This window comes from Bufo bufo, chromosome 1 (assembly GCF_905171765.1).
Source record: "Bufo bufo chromosome 1, aBufBuf1.1, whole genome shotgun sequence".
Lineage (NCBI taxonomy): Eukaryota > Metazoa > Chordata > Amphibia > Anura > Bufonidae > Bufo > Bufo bufo.
Window position 1 is genome coordinate 317,386,294 of NC_053389.1, and position 22,438 is coordinate 317,408,731.

At 40.4% G+C, this 22,438-nt stretch overlaps 1 protein-coding gene and 1 long non-coding RNA gene across 4 annotated transcripts in view; both read right to left on the reverse strand.

The window, feature by feature from the left end:
- The window catches only part of LOC121008928 (protocadherin alpha-2-like), a 381,217-nt gene that overhangs the window by 66,648 nt on the left and 292,131 nt on the right, over nucleotides 1-22,438 (reverse strand). For all 3 annotated transcript variants that reach the window (XM_040441718.1, XM_040441729.1, XM_040441707.1), the window contains one exon: nucleotides 18,867-18,925. In XM_040441718.1, the coding sequence (XP_040297652.1) occupies nucleotides 18,867-18,925 (59 nt within the window). The remainder of the gene's footprint in view (nucleotides 1-18,866; nucleotides 18,926-22,438) is intronic.
- Nucleotides 10,211-13,720, reverse strand: LOC121008929. Its single transcript, XR_005780645.1, has 3 exons — nucleotides 13,594-13,720; nucleotides 12,805-12,817; nucleotides 10,211-10,221 (listed from the first exon to the last, which is right to left on the reverse strand). It is a non-coding gene; the product is annotated as an uncharacterized LOC121008929 (long non-coding RNA).

Consider the following 22,438-nt stretch of genomic DNA (forward strand, 5'->3'; position numbering starts at 1 on the left):
AGCCTGCAAAAAAGTGTCACACATGTGGTATCGCCGTACTCAGGAGAAGTTGGGAAATGTGTTTTGGGGTGTATTTTTACATATACCCATGCTGGGTGAGAGAAATATCTCGGCAAAAGACAACTTTTCCCATTTTTTTATACAAAGTTGTCATTTGACCGAGAAATTTATCTCACCCAGCATGGGTATATGTAAAAAGACACCCCAAAACACATTTCCCAACTTCTCCTGAGTACGGCGATACCACATGTGTGACACTTTTTTGCAGCCTAGATGTGCAAAGGGGCCCAAATTCCTTTTAGGAGGGCATTTTTAGACATTTGGATTTCAAACTACTTCCCACACATTAGGGCCCCTAAAATGCCAGGGCAGTATAACTACCCCACAAGTGACCCCATTTTGGAAAGAAGACACCCCAGGGTATTTCTTGATGGGCATAGTGAGTTCATGGAAGTTTTTATTTTTTGTAACAAGTTAGTGGAATATGAGACTTTGTAAGGAAAAAAAAAAAAAAAAATCATCATTTTCCGCTAACTTGTGACAAAAAATAAAAAGTTCTATGAACTCACTATGCCCATCAGCGAATACCTTAGGGTGTCTTCTTTCCGAAATGGGGTCATTTGTGGGGTTTTTCTACTGTCTGGGCATTGTAGAACCTCAGGAAACATGACAGGTGCTCAGAAAGTCACCAAATACTTACTAGAAGTGCACAAATAGTCCCACAACATGGAGAGTGACAAACCAGAGGGGGATCATTGGCAAAAATTCCCACATAAAATATGTATTTAAATCAGGGGCCATTTTTATGCGTCTTAAAGGGAAACTCTCAAACATGTGCCCTGTTGGAGCCTAGAAAAATGTTATTTTAGGCCACAAGAGTACAGGCCCCAAAAATTAGGCATTCACCTGACAGAAAAGAACTTGTGATTATGTGGCTGGAGGTACATTAAGCGGTCACTGGATAAAATTTTTATTATAGGCCAGTACAGGCCCTAAAAATTAGGCATTCACCTGACACAAAAGAACTTGTGATGATGTGGCTGGAGGTACATTAGGTGGTCACTAGATACAATTTCTTTACTGCAGGCCACTGGAGTACAGGCCCCAAAAATTAGGCATTCACCTGACAGAAAAGAACTTCTGATGATATGGCTGGAGGTACATTAGGCGGTCACTGGGTAAAAAATTTACTGTAGGTCAGTACAGGCCCCAAAAATTAGGCATTAACCTGACAGAAAAGAACTTGTATTGATTTAGCTGGAGGTACATTAGGCGGTCACTGAATAAAATTTTTACTGTAGGCCACTGGAGTACAGGCCCCAAAAATTAGGCATTCACCTGACAGTAAAGAACTTGTATTGATTTGGCTGGAGGTACATTAGGCGGTCACTGAATAAATTTTTTACTGTAGGCCACTGGAGTAGAGGGCCCAAAAATTAGGCATTCATCTGACAGAAAAGGCGTTTTATGCCACTGTATATACATAAGACAAGGACCATTCTTTGTTCTGGGTGATTGCGGATATGTGTGGGCTGGCATGAGGAAATTCAATTACACGTGGTCGTCATAGGTGTTTAATTCCTCCGAGATCCAAGCCTCATTCATTTTTAGAAATGTGAGGTAGTCCACACTGTCGTGAGCTAGGCGAGTGAGCTAATCGGGCACGATCCCCCCTGCTGCGCTGAACATCCTTTCGGACAGGATACTCGACGAGGGGCAAGCCAAGAGTTCCATGTCAAATTGTGCCAGCTCTGGCCATAGGTCAAGCCTGCACACCCAGTAGTCCAGGGTTTCCTCACTTCTCAGAGCGTCCACATCGGCTGTTAACCCTATGTATTCGGACACCTGTCGGTCTAGGCGTTCCCTGAGGCTTGATTTCGAGGGGGGCTGTCGATGGGTTGGCTGCAAGAATGATCTCATATCCGAAGTGACCAACACATCTTAAAACCGACCTCTGTTTCGCTGTGTGTGGAAATTCCTCTGCCAGCGCCCGCAACAGCAGAGTGCAGCATCTCTCGCAGCAAGGCCTGGAAAAGCTGCATGTGATGCTGGTAACATGTTTGCCATTTTGTGTTTGTACCGGGGGTCTAAGTACGTTGCCACCCAGTACTGCGGAGCCATGTGAGGCGTCATGGGAGCGCCAGAAGTGACCGTACATGGTGGATGGCTCGCTAAAGATACATTTGCAGTGGATGGCTCGCTAAAGATACATTTGCAGTCTGCTTTTTGCCTCCTGTGCCCTGCGAGCTCTGCCTGATTCTTCTACTTCTCCTCCCTCTCTGCTGCTCCGTCTCTCACTCTTAACTCCCCTCCTCTTCCTCTCTTGTGGGCACCCATGTGATGTCTATCGACACGTCATCATCGTCACCTTCACCACTACTGACATTTGAGATCTCGGAGTAGGCAGCAACAGCGGGGACCTTCCTCCTTGGGCTGATTTGGGTACTGTCGTCAGACCGCTGGGTGGCGGCCGTTGCTACCTTCTCTACCTTCTCTTCCTCATCCGATGTCAAGAATGGCTGCACATCGGTAAGGTCTGGAAATGGATGGGAAAATAATTATCCTCTTACTTCAGTGGAGGGGCAATGGCGGTGGTGGTGTATTTGGGGGTGCACATAGCAGAGAGTGAGGAGGGTGCAGATACAGAGTAGGAGGAGGGTGCAGAACCGGAAGGCTGAGTGAGCTACTCAACCAACTCTGGTGCACTTTTTGAAGTAATCGCACGCACCTTCTCCTACTTCCCACTTAGGCTGCGGCCTGGTGCACCTGCCTGACCCCTACCACCCCTGTGGAAAGGCCTGCCTCTTCCTTTGTCTGTCATTTTAAAAATGACCCTGTGCCTAAGTCCCTAGACAAGAGCGGTATTTTTGGAAGCAGGTATCTCGCAGGCCTCAATCAATATTTGGTGGAAACAGTTATATGGGACCCCTTAATCAGTATTTTGTGGAAGCAGGTATATCGCAGGCCTCAATCAATATTTGGTGGAAGCAGGTATATCAAACGCCTAATCAGTATTTTGTGGAAGTAGGTATATCACAGCCCTCAATCAGTATTTTGTGGAAGCAGGTATATCAAACCGCTTAATCAATATTTTGTGGAATCAGGTATATCGCAAGCCTCAATCAATATTTGGTGGAAACAGATATATCGAACCCCTTAATCAGTATTTTGTGGAAGCAGGTATATCGCAGGCCTCAATCAATATTTTGTGGAAACAGGTATATGGAAGCCCTTAATCATTATTTTCTGGATGCAGCTATATCGCAGCCCTCAATCAGTATTTTGTGGAAGCAGGTATATCAAACCCCTTAATCAGTATTTTGTGGAAGCAGATATATCGTAGGCCTCAATCAATATTTGGTAGAAACAGGTATATCGAACCCCTTAATCAGTATTTTGTGGAAGAAGGTATATCGCAGGCTTCAATCAATATTTGGTGGAAACAGGTATATCGAAGCCCTTAATCAGTATTTTGTGGAAGTAGGTATATCGAACCCCTTAATCTGTATTTTGTGGCAGCAGGTATATCGCAGGCCTCAATCAATATTTGGTGGAAACAGGTATATCGAACCCCCTAATCAGTATTTTGTGGAAGCAGGTATATCGCAGGCCTCAATCAATATTTGTTGGAAACAGGTATATCAAATCCCTTAATCAGTATTTTGTAGAAGCAGATATATCGCAGCCCTCAATCAGTATTTTGTAGAAGCAGGTATATTGCAAGCCTCAATCAATATTTGGTGGAAACAGGTATATTGAAACCCTTAATCAGTATTTTGTGGAAGCAGGAATATCGCACCCCTCAATCGATATTTGGTGGAAGCAGGTATATCAAACCCCTTAATCAGTATTTAGTGGAAGTAGGTATATCGCAGCCCTCAATCAGTATTTTGTGGAAGCAGGTATATCAAACCGCTTAATCAATATTTTATGGATGCAGGTATATCGCAAGCCTCAATCAATATTTGGTAGAAACAGGTATATCAAACCCCTTACTCAGTATTTTGTGGAAGCAGGTATATCGCACCCCTCAATTATTATTTTTTTGCCACAACAGTTAAATCACACCACCCTGTTTATTTGGGGCAACAGGTATGATGCAGCCCTCAATCAGTATTTTGTGGAAGATGGTATATCACACCCCTCAATAAGTTTTTTTTTGGTAACAGGTATATCACACTCATTGCAAATAGTTGTTCCCATAGTGCTTGTCCCTCTATATAGCTGCGGTATGGCAGCAAAACCGCAATGAACTGCTGCACAATACAAATGCACTATAATATACTTTCTATGTTAGAAAGTATATTATAAGTATATCACACCCCTCAGTATATTACACCTATCGATAGCACACCAATACCAGTCCTTAAAAGTACTTTTGTGGCCCTATTAGCTAGCATTTGGTGTCCCTAACAGCCTGTCCCTGCTCCACAAAGCAACCTCTCGCTACACTGGCAAAACACAGAATGTAAAATGGCTGCCAGATCGGGTTCTTTTATAGGGTGGGGGTGTGTCCATGTGCTGAAACGTCTCAATTTTCTGTCCTGTCCCACCTGATGGATGTGTTATGGGTCAAAGTCTGACGCAATGCAAAAGTGGACATCGCCATATGTTCGCATGTTCTGCTAATCGCGAACGTGCAAAGTTCACCTCAAAACCACAGTCGGGCAAACCGCAAGGCCATCTCTACCTGTCAGAGTGTGTTTGAACTATGTTTCTTGTTCTGGACGGTGGCATAAACTATGAACCAAGCGGTCACGCAAGTTCCAACTATGACGATACGTGACCATAGGCCACTGTGGTATTAGGCTGCCTATGTCTGGGTCATATTTCAGGGTAGGCCAATGGGTCTGCAAGATCTCCCGCATCTGCTTATGGGCCTTATGAAATGTGCCTATGATTCTACTGACACCACTCTCCATCTGGTTTTAACTCTATTACAAAGAATTATTTAACCTCAGGCCTTCAGCTTCCAACTTCCTGGAGGGCAAGTGGCAATTAGCGCTACTGTTCTGTGATGCCCTTGTATGTCTGGGGCTACACACAGGCTGCTCTGAAAGGATCGCCGTGTGTCTACCTGTTGCCAACATTTGCGGGTTATCCGCTCGACGTCATTCGTCATGGGGATCAGGGATTGTAATAGTGAAGAAGGATAATTTATTTAATAAAAAACTAATTTATTCACTAAAAGACCAACTTTTTCACTACAATACTAATGTTTTCACTAAAAGAATAATTTTTCAGACAAAAAAGACGATCAACTTTTTGGCAACTCTTCCGTGTAAAGATTCAATTTATTTGCACTGCCCACAGAGTGTTAAATAAGACTATTCTGTAACACTAAATCACAGTAACTGCTTGGCTAACAGAACTGGTTAAATATCAATGTTGACATGCCACAAACAGTCAAATTAGACAGGAGCATCACCCCAATTTGTGAATCAGGGCCTAATAGAATTTATTATCTATTAATCAATATGTTTATCTATAAAAGAACAAATTGGGTATGAATGGTGCAGCAAGTGATTAACGCATCTATATATTAGACCACCTGTTAACAATGAATCTGATGCACAGTAAGTCTATGTATAATAGAACAGATTAAGAATGAATGATGCAGCAGGTGAACAAGATGCACAGGATGATTACACTGAGCCAGCACTGTCCCTGCAGTCTCTCTATGCTCTCCCTATGCTCTCCCTACAGTGTCTAAAAACTTTCCCTACAATCTCCCTACACTGTCCCTGTCCAATATTCTACAATTAAAAACTTGCTAAAACACTGTCTCTAGAACATGCCATGTCTCTCCCAATGCTTAATTCACAGTGAAATGGCAACAATCACTCAGGATGAGGCTTTTATAGGACTGTGACATCACAGGAGATGGTTATTTTCTGATTGGCTGGCTGCATGGCATTATGGGTCATAATGCATTCCCAGGCTTCTTACTTTCACTTTGTAATACCTGTAGCCACCATTTTGGGAAGAATAAAAAACATTTCTTTACCATAAAGCGTAAGGAAATTTAGATTCGTTGCGAATCAAATTTTTCCGGAAATCCTGAAATTTGCTCAACAGTAATTATAAAATATTATAGAAAGACCTAAGGCTACAGATTACTGGGAGGGGCTGGAGAAGATCCAGCGGTCAAGGTCCATATCAGAACCAATGACAAAGTTAGAGGTAGGTGGAGAGTCCTTAAAAATTATTTCAGGGATTTAGGTCAAAAGCTTAGGGCAAGGACCTCAAATGTAGTATTTTCTGAAATACTGCCTGTACCACGGGCCACACAATAAAGGCAGCGGGAGATTAGGGAGATTAACAAATGGCTCAAGAACTGGTGTAGGAAGGAGGGGTTTGGGTTCCTGGAAAACTGGGCCGACTTCTCTGTCGGCTACAGGCTCTATCGTAGGGATGGGCTGCACCTCAATGGGGAAGGGGCAGCTGTGTTGGGGAGAAAGATGGCAAGAAGGTTGGAGAAGTGTTTAAACTAGGGACTGGGGGAGGGAAATTACATTATAGGAGGGGAAGATAGTGCAGATAGAGACTGGGGGCAAGGTAGTGGGACTGGGGGAGGAATGGAAGGAGGGACTAGAACAGTTCAGAAGGAAAGGTGTAGGGTAAAAAATATACATAAACCTCTCAAATGTATGTATACTAATGCCAAAAGCCTGACAAATAAAACTGGGGAACTGGAATTATTGATGTGTGAGGAGGACTATGACATAGTGGGAATAATGGAAACATGGCGGGATGATAGCTATGACTGGGCAGTTAATAGCAGGGCTGGAGAGGGTCCAGAGGAGGGCAACTAAAGTAATAGCTGGAATGGGGCAACTACAGTGCCATGAGAGATTATTAAAATTAGGGTTATTCACTTTAGAAAAAAGACGACTGAGGGGAGATCTAATTACTATGTATAAATATATCAGGGGTCAGTACAGAGATCTATCCCATCATCTATTTATCCCCAGGACTGTGACTGTGACGAGGGGACATCCTCTGCGTCTGGAGGAAAGAAGGTTTGTACACAAACATAGAAGAGGATTCTTTACGGTAAAAGCAGTGAGACTATGGAACTCTCTGCCTGAGGAGGTGGTGATAGTGAGTACAATAAAGGAATTCAAGAGGGGCCTGGATGTATTTCTGGAGTGTAATAATATTACAGGCTATAGCTACTAGAGAGGGGTCGTTGATCCAGGGAGTTATTCTGATTGCTTGATTGGAGTCGGGAAGGAATTTTTTATTCCCCTAAAGTGGGAAAAATTGGCTTCTACCTCACAGTTTTTTTTTGCCTTCCTCTGAATCATCTTGCAGGATAACAGGCCGAACTGGATGGACAAATGTCTTTTTTCGGCCTTATGTACTATGTTACTATGTTACTTTCACACTGCCGGATCCGTACTAACGCTTGCACTCATGTGCTGCCTTTAGTCCGGCCCTATTCACTATAATGGGGACGGGTGGGAGATACGGCCGCAGCACGGAAAACATGTTGAGAGTCGGCCGGACAAAAACTGCATCATGGTACCAGTAACTAATACCAAAACTCTGACCTAATAAAACCTTATGTTTAGAGATACAGTAAGTGAAATGATTGTACAGAATGAATTTGTCCAATCAGTAGGGCTGTTAAAATCAATTTGTCCAATCAACAAGGCTTCTTCATTTGCATATGCTCTGCTGATTGGGCGAAAAGATTTTAACAGCTCTGCTGACTGGACAAATCAAATCTGTAGAATGATTTCCTCACTAGTCTCCCTGTTTTTATCATGTTATATAATAAGGTTAAGCATATTGCATAGTGCAAATCCAGAGAAGAAGAGCCTCTAATTTTATGCAAATGCAATGGTGAACCTCCAAGGCCCAAAGGTACAATAATAACGTTGCTACGATCTTATGAGGACAGGCACATAAGAATACACTATACCAATCGATAGGCTTGACAGGGGAAGATTTACCAAACTGGTGTAAAGTAGAACTGGCTTAGTTTCCCATAGCAACCGATCAGATTCCACCTTTCAGTTTTCACAGCTCCTTTGGAAAATGAAAGGTGGAATCTGATTGGTTGCTATGAGCAACTAAGCCAGTTCTACTTTACAGTTTTATAAATCTCCTCCTTAGTCTTTAAAGGATATGTACACATTTGGGGGCAATTTATTTTATTATTGCATTGTACTCATTTTGTGCTTTTTAATTGTTTGTTGGTGTCCTTTTTTGTTTACAGAGCTGAGATGCTCTAGTAGCACTCTTTGGAATCTCTGTAATTTTCCATCAGGCCAGGAGCTGACAGGCTTTTTATCTCTGCTGTCTGACCTCCTAAACACTAATTATAGCCCAGTTCTTATCTTACTGATAAGAATATGGCTTAAATAAGTGTTTATGAACTCTCAGTAGTTTAGACATAAGGTTTATTAGATGACCGGCCCAAAGTGAAAGTACAAGATATATATGATAACCTTGTAGCTTACATTGTATGATTTAGTGATGACATAAATTATAATACACATGTAAAACCCATATTTTAATTCAATCCCAATGGGGCATATGACAGTGTAATATCACTCTGCTCATATACACAAAGTAGAATCATCATGAAATGCTATTAACACCGATGGTGCACAGTATGCTTACCAAAGACATTGTGATATCATAGCCCATTGTTGTAAATGATAAACTCACAAACTCAACTCTGCCCCATCTATACTGGTAAGTCATCAAGTCTAATAGGAATTCAGTAATAACATGTACCATAGGGGAAAGTTCACACACAGCAGGTTTTTGCAATACATATAACTGGTTACAAGACTATTCAAAGGCTTAAAAAAAAAAAAAAATCTCATGGTCGATGCATAATATATATATATATTTGAAAGGAGTCAGCATGGGGTACCACAAGTATCTGTGTTAGGCTGAAGGCTCAACTCTTTTTACTCTGTTTATTACTGATCTCATGGTCTGGATTGATAATAAGGTGCCAGTTTTGTTGATCATAGAAAAGTTTGTAATATAGCAGTGTAAAAAAATTGGGTTTGTTCAGCTTGGAAAAAGACACTATAATGATGATCTTTAAAACTTAGTATAAAAATAAGGGCTAGATGTTTATTTTATATTAAATGAGGGTTATAGAGAAGAACGTTTGAACTTGAAGAACATGCATGTTGTTTCAACCCAAGTAGCTAAGTTAATATTTAGAAAGCAGACTATTTTTCCCTATATCTATTATGCTAAAGTGAAACCTATTTAAAAGACCAGCGTATTACTCCATCATTGATAATAACAAAATGGTATCAGAATCAATGTGTGTCCCTGTTTAATTTACCCTATGTTTAACAAGCATTGAAAATATTTACCCAGATTGTCATAGACCAGGCATGCTCAACCTGTGGCCCTACAGCTCTTGTAAAACTACAATTCCCTGCTGTAGGCTGATAGCTGTAGGCTGTTTAGGCATGCTGGGAGTTGTAGTTTTGCAACAGCTGAAAGGGCCGCAGGTTGAGCATACCTGTCATAGACAACCAAGCACACTTCTGTCCAGATTTGTCTTTATAGGACCTTTCCAGTCCTCTTAAGCACATTCACTGCCAAAAATCATTTACATGCTGCCATAGAAAACACACATTTGCTTTTATTCTGGTTAATGTTTTAAATGCATTAAAGAAGTATGTGCCCTCAATATGGCAGCCACAGCCAAGATTATAAATATAAAATAAAAGAAAATTTAATGGTTGCTAACTTTTCATACAACTTTGCATTGAATCAATAGGCGAATATAAAACTGCTTGTAGTATATTTCCTTTACAGAAAAAATTATCTTTCTCCTCTTATCAGCTCGCTTCCTCCCCTTTTCTGAAGCTAATATTCAGTCAGAATTTTCTGCTAATTCCAACTTGAAAGACAAAGGGGGAATTTATTATAAACCAGCAATTTACATGGTGTGCCTAAACTGAAACATATGCCAGTTCCTAGAAGGCCTAGATTTCAGTCTTCTTCTATGCCAGAAAACTGATATAATAGAAAATAAATATGTCAAGGCCGCTGGCCCCATCTTTTCCTCCCCCTTGCCATGCTTCCATTTTGGGAAAGTGACAAGGCTGGCAGTGAAACTCCACTTGCACAAAAATATTTTCAGAAGTGGCATTAAAAGGTGTTTGTGCCTTTTTTTCTGGCAGAAAACTGGTGGGAGTGGGAATGATACGTTTTCTGCAAAGTGTCAACTCACTGAAGGATCAGATTGCATGCTGCCCTTAAAAGTGTCTGGAGAGGTGAGGAAGATTGAGCCGCTGTGGAAGAGAAGCAGAGAGACAGACATATACAATCACTGAAGAAGCTAATGGTAAGTTTTATATATCACCCCTCAAAGTGCTTTATTCATATCACTATTGTTCTGTACTTGTACTATACAATGTTCCATATGGTGATACATAGGAATCAGAATTTACAGTCTAAATGTGTGTTCTTTTGGGAACAGCTAGGTGCTACCAACCAGCTTAGGGACAACTGAGAATTAGAATTGTAGCATGCAAAGGAGAAACTGCTAAAATATGCCAGATATAGGTCATACAAAGGTCAGATATAGGGCGATCACTCATGTAAAAAAAGCTTATTCTACAAAGTTGTTTGACAGATTGTGAGCTCCATTGGGGACAGCTTGATGCTAATGTCTGTAAAACATTTTGGAATATAGTAGCACTATATAAGTGCATTAAATAAATAAATAAAATGCTATGATCTATTCTACTTTGAAGTAAACCTGAAGCATTTTAAAGAGATAATAGTAGTATGTCCATATATGTATTTCTAGCTTTAGAATGTTGCCAAACTGTTCAGATACTGTTTATCTTGTGATATACAATGTAAAGAAGCACTCTGAACAAAACTAACACACTGTTATGCGCCTAGTGCAGGGGCTAAGAGGGTCATTCTTACCCTATATATAATATAATATAATATAATATAATAGATATGGATACCTAAAACTATGGTAGTACTACTAGTGATGATTGATCATGCTCGGCCGTATACCAGTTCTGCGTGTGATCGAGAGCCATGCTAAAGTCTCCTCCCCGCACCTTTGTTGGCTGCTACGCAGCCAATAAATGTGAGGGTGAGTACTGCCACTCACTGCAATGCCGTAGCCATGTTGGTTACTGGCATTACAGTAATTGGCTGGCTGGAACACGTCATCGGGTGCTATGAAGCACCCGATGACACGTGGTTTGGCCAGTCTTAGTCAGGGAGAGCTGTGCTGTAGAAGGGACAGATAGTGTAGGGAATTGAATTTTATATTTTGGTTAGGCAGGGTTGGTGTTAGAGACCCAAAAGGACTATTGTTATGTATGGCAGCAATATATATTTTTAGCGAAACCTGTGCTAAATTGCGTGCGATAAGAGACCCAAAATTCCTTTTAAGGACTATTTTTGTATCTGGCAGCAATATATATAATTGGCGCAACTTGCGCTAAATTGCGTGCAATTGTTAGAGAACCAAAAGTCCTTTTAAGGACTATTATTGTATCTGACAGCAATATATATTTTTAGCGCAACCTGCGCTAAATAGCTTGCAATTGTTTGCTGCTGCAGACAGCGACATTATCTGCGATTCATCTCCTGTGTAACATGTGCGCAGCCTAAAAATATCTGTGACATCCAATGTACTTTTTCTGTAGATGCTGCGAACAATGACATTACCTGTGCTACAACTCCTGTATAACGTGTATGCATCCTAAAAATATCTATGAAATCCAATGTACTTTTTCCATAGACGCTGCGGATAGAGAAATTATCTGCGCTACATCTCCTATTTAACGTGTGCGCCTTACACCAGCATGTGTCCCGTAACAGCACCCGTGCCCTGACCAACGCATTTATTACGAAGGCCACTTAACAACTGACACATGGACAAGTGCTTGTGGCCAGGGATGCTCCATTTCCATGACGGCACACCGGGTGAACGTTGTGGAACCCGAGAGTGAGTCGTACCCTAGGATGGCACAGGTGCTACCGACACCAAGGATTGCAGGCCCTAGTTAGATCAGGATATTCGCCACCACCTACAATAGTGGCTGCAACCCCCCCCCCCCCCACCTTCTCCTCCTTCTCCTCCACTTCCACCTATGAATTCTCATCTTGTAGCAACAGACAGCCATCAGTCAGTAGCTGGAAGCAGTGTAGCACTGCAGTGGGGAAGTGGCAACAGTCCTTAGTCTTTAAAGGCTATGTACACCTTGGGGGGCAATTTATTTTATTATTGCATTGTACTCATTTTGTGCTTTTTAATTGGTCGTTATTAAAAATATGGTGTCCTTTTTTGTTTACAGAGCTGAGATGCTCTAGTAGCACTCTTTGGATTCTCTGTCTTTTCCGTCAGGCCAGGAGCTGACAGGCTTCTTACCTCTGCTCTTTGACCTCCTAAACACTAATTATAGCCCAGTTCTTATCTTACTGATAAGAATTTGGCTTAAATAAGTGTTTATGAACTCTCAGTATTTAGAGATAAGGTTTATTAGATGACCGGCCCAAAGTGAAAGTACCAGTCACACAGCTAGAAAAAAATCTTTGGGACAGAACGGCTCAATATTTTTAATAAAGGCCAATCAAAAAAAATTGCCTCCGAAAGTGTACATAGCTTTTAAGTACTAGAGAAATTCTATAACTTTAAAATAAAACATGTTGATAGCTTTCTCTGAATGATAAAGTTCATAAATTTATGTACTGTAAGCGATCATATTTCTGCATCCCTCTCTAACACATGCCCCATGCCTCTAATTCTCAGTAGATATCTGGTTAATAATTCGTATGTACTTTATATGATCACCTTGTAGATTACATTGTATGATTTAGTGATACCATAAATTGTAATATACATGTAAAACCCATATTTTAATTCAATACCCACAGGGCATATGACAGTGTAATATCACTCTGTTCATATACACACAGTAGCATCATCATGAAATGCTATAAACACTAATGGCACACAGTATGCTTACCAAACATATTATGATATCATAGCCCATTGTTGTAAATTATAAACTCACAAACTCAACTCAGCCCCATCTATACTGGCAAGTCATCAAGTCTAATAGGAATTCAGTAATAACATGTACCATAGGGGACAGTTCACACACAGCATGTTTTTGCAATGCATATAACTGGTTACAAGACTATGCAAAAGGTAAAAAAATAATTATATCTCATGGTCGATGCATAGTAAAAAAAAAAATATATATTTAAAATTAGTCAGCATGGGGTACCACAAGTATCTGTGTTAGGCTGAACTCTTTTTACTCTGCTTATTACTGATCTTATTTTCCTGATTGAGAATAAGGTGCCAGTTTTGTTGATGATAGAAAAGTTTGTAATATAGGAGTGTAAAAATCGGGTTTGTTCAGCTTGGCAAAAGACACTATAATGATGATCTTTAAAACTAGGTATCAAAATAATGGCTAGATGTTTATTTTATGATAAATGAGGGTTATAGAGAAGAACGTTTGAACTTGAAGAACATGCATGTTGTTTCAACCCAAGTAGCAAGATTACTATGTATAAAGCAGACTATTTTTCCCTATATCTATTATGCTAAAGTTAAACCTACAGATGTAACATGGTTAGCACTCCCGCTGTTAACTCAAATTTCTTAACTCATTTCATTATCTTGAGACAAAAGCCATTGAAAAGCAATTGAAGGTGTTTGCTTAGATTAGATAACCAAACTCAGAAATCTCAGAAAAAGTGTTAACCATGTTACATTGGTATCTAAAAGACCAGCTTATTAAGAAGACTACACCTTTATCAAAACCTGACTTTCTGTGACAGATTTTCAATTACCTTATATCTTATGTATATTGAACTCTTCCTTAAAGAACCACCTCTCTGGAAGACACTTATTCTATTCAATTCTGTGTTGTCTTCTCAAAGAAGTTACACAATGTGTAGGCAATATTACTCCATCATTGATAATACCAAAATGGTATCAGAATCAATGTGTGTCCCTGTTTAATTTACCCTATGTTTGACAAGCATTGAAAATATTTACCCAGATTGTCATAGACCAGGCATGCTCAATCTGCGGCCCTACAGCTCTTGCAAAACTACAACTCCCACAATGCCCTGCTGTAGGCTGATAGCTGTAGGCTGTTTAGGCATGCTGGGAGTTGTAGTTTTGCAACAGCTGAAAGGGCCGCAGGTTGAGCATACCTGTCATAGACAACCAAGCACACTTCTGTCCAGATTTGTCTTTATAGGACCTTTCCAGTCCTCTTAAGCACATTCACTGCCAAAAATCATTTACATGCTGCCATAGAAAACACACATTTGCTTTTATTCTGGTTAATGTTTTAAGTGCATTAAAGAAGTATGTGCCCTCAATATGGCAGCCACAGCCAAGATTATAAACATAAAATAAAAGTAAATTTAATGGTTGCTAATTTTTCATACAACTTTGCATTGAATCAATAGGCGAATATAAAACTCCTTGTAGTATATTACCTTTGAAGAAAAAAACTATCTTTCTCCTCTTATCAGCTCGCTTCCTCCCCTTTTCTGAAGCTAATATTCAGTCAGAATTTTCTGCTAATTCCAACTTGAAAGACAAAGGGGGAATTTATTATAAACCAGCATTTTACATGGTGCGCCTAAACTGAAACCTATGCCAGTTCCTAGAATAGTTCCTGACATAATAGCAAATAAATATGTCAAGGCCGCTGGCCCCATCTTTTCCTCCCCCTTGCCATGCTCCCATTTTGGGAAAGTGACAAGGCTGGCAGTGAAACTCCACTTGCACAAAAATATTTGCAGAAGTGGCATTAAAAGGTGTTTTTGCATTTTTTTCTGGCAGAAAACTGGTGGGAGTGGGAATGATACGTTTTTCTGCAAAGTGTCAACTCACTTAAGGATCAGATTGCATGCTGCCCTTAAAAGTGTCTGTAGAGGGGAGGAAGATTGAGCCGCTGTGGAAGAGAAGCAGAGAGACAGACATATACAATCACTGAAGAAGCTAATGGGAAGTGTTATATATCACCCCTTTATTCATATCACTATTGTTCTGTACTTGTACTATACAATGTTTTAAATGTGTTTTCTTTTGGGATCAGCTAGGTGCTACCCACCAGCTTACGGACAAATGAGAATCAGAATTGTAGCATGCAAAGGAGAAATCTGCTAAAATATGCCAGATAAAGGTCATACAAAGGTCAGATATAGTGCAATCTCTCATGTATACAAAGCTTATTCTACAAAGTTATCTGACAGATTGTGAGCCCCATTGGAGACAGCTTGATGCTAATGTCTGTAAAACATTTTGGAATATAGTAGCACTATATAAGTGCATGAAATAAAAACATAAAATAAAACATAAGGCAAAGATATATTCTACTTTGAAGTAAACCTGAAACATTTTAAGAGATAATAGTAGTATGTCCATATATGTATTTCTAGCTTTAAAATGTTGCCAGATTGTTCAGAAACTGTTAATCTTGTGATATACAACGTAAAGAAACACTCTGAACAAAACTAGCACGCTGTTATGTGCCTAGTGCAGGGGCTAAGAGGGTCATCTATACCCTATATATAATATAATAGATATTGATACCTAAAACTATGGTAGTACTACTAGCATGCTCGGCCGAATACCAGTTCGGCTCGAGCATCACGATGCTCAGCACATCGCGCAGTTCGGCCGAATACCGCGTGTGCTCGAGAGCCATGCTCGAGTCTCTTCCCCGCACGTTTATTGGCTACTACGCAGCCAATAAATATTCAGGTAAGTACTACCACTCACTGTAATGCTATAGCTATGTTGGTTACTGGCATTACAGTGATTGGCTGGCGGGAACGGGCCATCGGGTGCTATAAAGCGTATAGTGTAGGGAATTGAATTACATTTTTGGGTTAGGCAGGGTTGGTGTTAGAGACCCAAAAGTCCTTTTAAGGACTATTCTGTCTGGCATCAATATATATTTTTAGCGCAACCTGTGCTAAATTGCGTGCAATTATAGACCCAAAAGTCCTTTTAAGGACTATTGTTGTATTTGGCAGCAATATATATTTTTAGCGCAAACTGCGCTAAATAGCTTGCAATTGTTTGTCCGCTGCAGACAGCGATGTTTTCTGCGCACATTTCCTGTTTAACATGTGCGAAGCCTAAAAATATCTGTGACATCCAGTGTACTTTTTCCGTAGATGCTGCGGACAGCAACATTATCTGCGCTACATCTTCTGTTTAATGTGTGCGCATACTAAAAATATCTGTGACATCCAGTGTATTTTTTCCATAGACTCTGCGGACAGCCACATTATCTGCGCTACATCTCCTGTTAAACATGTAGGCAAACTAAAAATATCAGTGACATCCAGTGTACTTTTTACATAGACGGTGTCCGCTGCGGACAGTTACATTACCTGCGCTACATCTCCTTTATAACTTTTGCGCATTCCACATAGCTGTGACATTCCCTGTAATTTTTTATTAGCCGCTGGTGACAGCAGCGACATTACTTGCGCTACATCTCCTGTATAACGTTTGCGCATCCCAAATAGCTGTGACATTCCCTATAATTTTTTATTAGCCGCTACTAACAGCAGCAACATTACATGCACTACATCTCCTGTATAACGTTTGCGCATCCCAAATAGCTGTGACATTCCCTGTAATTTTTTATTAGCCCCTGGTGACAGCAGTGACATTACCTGCGCTACATCTCCTGTATAAAGTTTGCACATCCTAAATAGCAGTGACATTCAGTTTAATTTATTTGCGCATACACTTACAAAACCTGCGCTACTGTACGTGTGACATACTTGCAAGCATATATACCATTTAATATGCAGAAGGCGAGCATTAAGTGCGGGCAAGATGGGGAAGTGGCCGTGCTGCTGATGGTGCCCTGGGCGCGGTGAAACTGTGTCTGCTGCCAGAGCACAAGAAACACACTCATCCACGATACCTAGCTTCATGTCCAAGTTTGCAGGGCGGCGCAGGACACCACTCTCGAAGTCAGATCAGTGTGACCAGGTGGTCGGTTGGATTTCAGCAGATAATGCTTCCAGTCGATTAAGCACCACCCTGTCTTACACAAAGTCCAGTCTCAGTAGCCAAGAGTCTGGTCAACAGAATCCTCACCATGATCCTCCTTCCTCCCACCATGGAGAGTCTTGACAAAAAAGTGATCCCACACTCGGATATTCCGCACTGCACTGATTCCCAAACTCTTGAGCATCCACAGTCAGAAAAAGATGATGGTGGGGAACGGCAATTAGTGTTTCACGAGGTGGATTATGAGGATGAGACACAGTTGCAAATAAGTCAGCCACAATTAGTGTCTCAAGAGGTTGATGATGCGGGCAATAATAACACATCCGACTGTCAACGAAAAAGGCTGACAGGTTGACTCTTATCAAAATGAACAAGGCCTTAATTGCCCCTGACTGCGGTACTACACCAGAGGAAAGCAGCTGAAGCACTTTAAATGTGGCTTTTATGGTGTATTGAACACTGTATTCCCATGCACCCCTTCCACCACAAAAAAGGGTACATGGTTCAATCTTCTTTTTCTCGTCCTCCTCCTCCATCATATCAACATGCTTATTGGATGGTCAGCTCAGCAGCAGACCCTCACCCCTAATGTTTTAAATGGTCAGATCAGCAGCAGGCCCTCGTCCCTAATGTTTTAGAGGGTCACCAGCACGCCCTTGCTCCTAATGTTTTTGAGGGTCACCAGCAGGCTATCAATCATAATTTTTCAAGGGTGTGTATGATGCCCTCCTTTATGTGTAATAAAGGGTGTATTGGAGTGCTGGTTCCTTGTAATTTTTGGCAGCCCTTTCACTTAGTGCATCGGCTTTATGAGTGTAGGAGTCCCACTACCTGAACAATTGTACCACAATGTGAATGATACCCTCCTTTATGTGATATACAGGTTGTATCGGAGTGCCTCTTCCTTGTAATTTTTGGCAGCGCTTGCACTTCATATACAAGTAAATATGCATTAAAGAATATTTCCTAAAATTTTTCCTCTAAAATCGATTTTATCTTGGGTTTTGTGCATATTAAAAGTGGCGTACTGTAAAACTGGCGTACTACTCGGGCAACATGGTTCCCAGCAGCGACCTGGGAGTCCAAGATGCATCCAGACATCGTCCCCATGCTTTTCCCAAACCAGTTCAGTGGTGTTTCCATCAATTTCTGACCTTTTTATGTGTACCAGACACCCTCCCCTCTTCAGAGCAGGGGGTGCCTGGTTTAAAGCTTGGGTTCTCTCAATGACTTCCATTGTGTTCGGGTGCTCGGTAGAGCACCCGATCATCCCGAGGTGTTCTACTCGATCACTCCAGCACTTTGGTGCTCGATCAACACTAAATACTACCTATTACTATACCTACTATGTTCCTTAACCCATTATAGGTGTATTCCACCACTTTATTACAGATAGCTTATTCTTAGTGCAGTGGGGGTCTGACTCATAGCAACATCATATTTACAAGGATGTCATATTAAATGTTTATTCTACCCTTGAAGAAACTCCTCTCAGGGAGAATAAGGTGACACATGGAGTAACTACAGGTCTGTTAAATGGAAACCCTGTGTACTCCTTGTGCCACACTATAGGGTCAGTGCTTGTGGCTTTGTCACATGAATGAACCTTAACTCATCCTCCAAATTAAATCAATCATATTTAAAGTGGCTTTTTTTTCTATTGGTATACCTATATTTTTATTTTTTTCTTAATGGTATATACACTATATTTTATGGCCAGGAAGCATAAAAATGAGACCATAAGAACATAAACACTAGAATTTTTCTTATGGCCGTGTCAGTTTTATTTTGTGTAATACGTATTAAAATATAAAATGAAATATGTACTCACCCCTGCATTGCAGCTTTTAGTGATGCAGAGTAACGCCAGTCTGGGTTAGGATGTTTTGGCTGAAGAAGCAAATAAGAACAAATGTTTAGTTCCAGTTAGAAATTCTTCAATGTATGCAATCATTGTCAACATAAAGGATCAAACATTTGCACTGTGTTTGCCAATTTGAAAAAAAAAACTAAATATTTTTTATTTATTTTTTACATTTGGAGAGTATTATTCTACAGACTTTGAATCATGAAAAAAATGTAATTTGCAAAGGATAAAATAAAATGTTGGACTATATTGCCAACAATTCCAAATATTCATTGGATCAATTAAAATAAAGTGCATGATATGTGGAACCTAACCATAATTAAAATCATGATTAGATGTTGCCAAAAAAATTAAGTGGAAAATTGAAATTAAGCCATTTTGGGAAACCGGGCCCAATATATTTTGGGTGCCATCTGCAAAAATTGGAAGTATCTTTTAGGCAAAACACTAGAATGTGAAATGTAAAATAAATAAGAAAATATATTTCTTATTTGAGAAACCTGGAGTTTTTCTGCACCACTGTTGCCAACATCTGTAATAAAACATTTCCAACAAATAACCTTTTATTTGCTCTTAAATAATTAATTTCAGTACAATGTAAGAGTGCATTAGAGTTTTCCTAAGCAAACAGGTTTTTGGTTGTTGAAACTCTTCGTTATAAAATAACTGTAGGAACATTTAACTAATACATTTGGAAATAGAAACAATTACATTTAACAAAGCAGGTTAGTGTTATGTCTGGCGTGTTTGCTTCATGCTATGACTAGGAATATTCAAATTTCAAAATGTGTATGTTATTTTTGAGAGTTGTGCACACAGTGCTTTTAATGGATTCTTAAATAAAGTCTTTATTTTAATCTTCGGCGTGCTTGAGAATCATTTTTAATAAATTGGCTAAAGCAACTTATACAACATACAGTAGTCACTTTTTGCCTCTTACAGGAGCAAATAACCTAATTTGGCTAATACCAACCAATACAAAATTTCCATATAGTATAGTGTATATTGTGTCATTCCTTACCTTTCCTCTTGGCTTGTGATATCTTGAGATGACTGGTGTGAAATGGCCAACTTTGAAAAGAAAGTTTACAATACCATACCAGACAGAATAATAAAAAATAAATAAATAAATAACCTTTTCGAAGTTGCTTATTTGGTACCCCTCTTCTTGGGATATAGCATACAGATGTAGCAGGCATTAAAGTAATTCCTAGCATGTTAACACACAAGCTTATCATGCTGGCTTAGTTTAACAATGTGCAGATCTTCTGCAGCTTAAAGTTGGAATTGAGTCACACCGTAGGGATAACATGTTAAGCCAGTGACTTAGTGATTAGCACAGTTGCCTTGCAGTGCAGGAGTCCTAGGTCCAAATCCAACCAAAGACAACATCTGCATGGAGTTTGTATGTTCTCCCCGTGTTTGTGTTGGTTTTCTCCCACACTCCAAAGACATACTGATAGTTACCTTAGATTGTGAGCCCCATTGGGGACAGCTTGATGATGTTAATGTCTGTAAAGCGCTGCGGAATATAGTAGCGCTATATAAGTGAGTTTTATGATAAAAATAAGTCCCATATACTTTTTCTGAAGCTAGACAGCCTATCCATATGCTATCCCAGAACCTGTGTACTTGGATAAAAACATTGAATCTGCTCCAAGTTTGGGTCCTATTTTCATCTTTGGTTTGGAGTCCCTAACTAAAAGATCTTCTATAGAACATGTATGTATATATATGACAATATACCCAAATAAATTGACTTTGATTCGAATTTTAGGAAAAATTTAATTCACTGCTAAGCCGAATTTCCTCACGCTTCATGGTAATAAATACATTTTCCCTGAAATGGCATTGTGGCGAAAGCCACTTCGCCACTGTGTTTTGGAGGGGGCTGTTTGCCCTCCTCCTGACTCTGGATTACGGCCCTTTAAGAACCATCTGGGGACATACTGTGGAGTTACTGGATGGCCACCATTTCATGTATCAGAGGCACATGGTGAGAACAATGGATGGCGGCCATTTTAACTCACAGACACTATTTAGACTTTTCTACACGGTCTCATCTCGCCAATATTTGGTGCACAAAGACATCGGGCAGTAGTTTTAAACTATACAACAGGGGACACATTATACAGTAATTATTTTTTATACAGCCTGTATATGTTCTGCGGAATCTGCATTAAACTGTATCTTCCAAACTACTGAACGGATGTGGGTGAATTTTGGATATGTTGTTCACCCAGATCCCCCGGTTCCGAGGATATACTTGTTATGGGGTTATTTTTTATAAAACTGTATTTCTCTGCCTTTGATAATTATATTCGCCATTGTGTTCAGTAATCTTATCACAGGCAGAGGGGAGGATTTTGTGTGGGAGTGTCTGTGTGTATTGTACGGATTGATTGGTTGTATTTCAAAACCCTGTGGGCAGTACTATGTTTGTGGATTGTGAATAAAAGAGGCTGTATGCCCCAGGACAGTCAGTTCTGCTTAACCCTCAAACGAAGTGCCGTCTCGTTCTTGGGGGAATTGGATTGTATGCTGATGGCCAGGAGTGTAAACCGATTGTATGCTTTTCCTGTTCCGCGGTTTCCAGGATTCGTGTAGTTTGCAGTTCGGCAGACTGGTGCTTGCAGTAGCTGCCTGTGCATGGAAAGGAGAATATCGTCGGAACGGAGTTGTGTGCTGAACGGTCTGCTACAGGCATTTTAGAAAATTTGCACGTGAAGAGGCTGTAGCGGCCATCATGATTGAAGATACAGTGCTGGGTGACATTGATGTGACCGTGCCTGGGCAGTGTGATGACATTATCACGTCATCACGATTGCTGTCTTCAATTAGGCCACTACAGCCTCCATGCGAGCAAATGGATAAGATGAGTATTTTTTTTAATTTTTACTCTAATTAACCCCTGAAAGGCCTAAATGGTAGCCTCACAGCCCGTGATGACATCATCACGCCTGCCTGTTGTGAACAAATGGGTCAGGTAAGTATGATTATTTTTTTTACACTATTTCAGGTTAAATCGATACGCTACCATGAAGCATGCGAAAATTCGGCTTTGCAGTGAATTTAATTTATCCTGAAATTCGGATCGAAGAACACTTCATGGACTTCAATTCATTCAAAACTAACAGTGTGTACTGAGGCCCTGCCCACCTAGACAGTTCTGCAAGTGGAGGCAACCAGCCCTGCTCACATTCTAGGAGAGGTGTCTGGTGGCAGAAGCCCTTTAACCCCTTAAGGACCCATGACGTACAGTACATGTACTTCATCTGTGGCCGTGACTTAAGGACCAGAGAAGTACATGTATGTCATGGTGATCGGGTGGGTACAGGAGCTGCGGCCGCCCGATAGCTGGACCCCTGCTGCATGCGCCGGCATCGGTGAAAACAATAAAATAAAAATAGTGTTAAATAAACCATTTTTTGGTCTCCTTACATCACTAAAAGTGCAACAAAAAACAATCAAAAAGGCTTATACCCCCCCAAAATAGTACCAATCTAACCATCACCTCATCCCGCAAAAAATGAGCT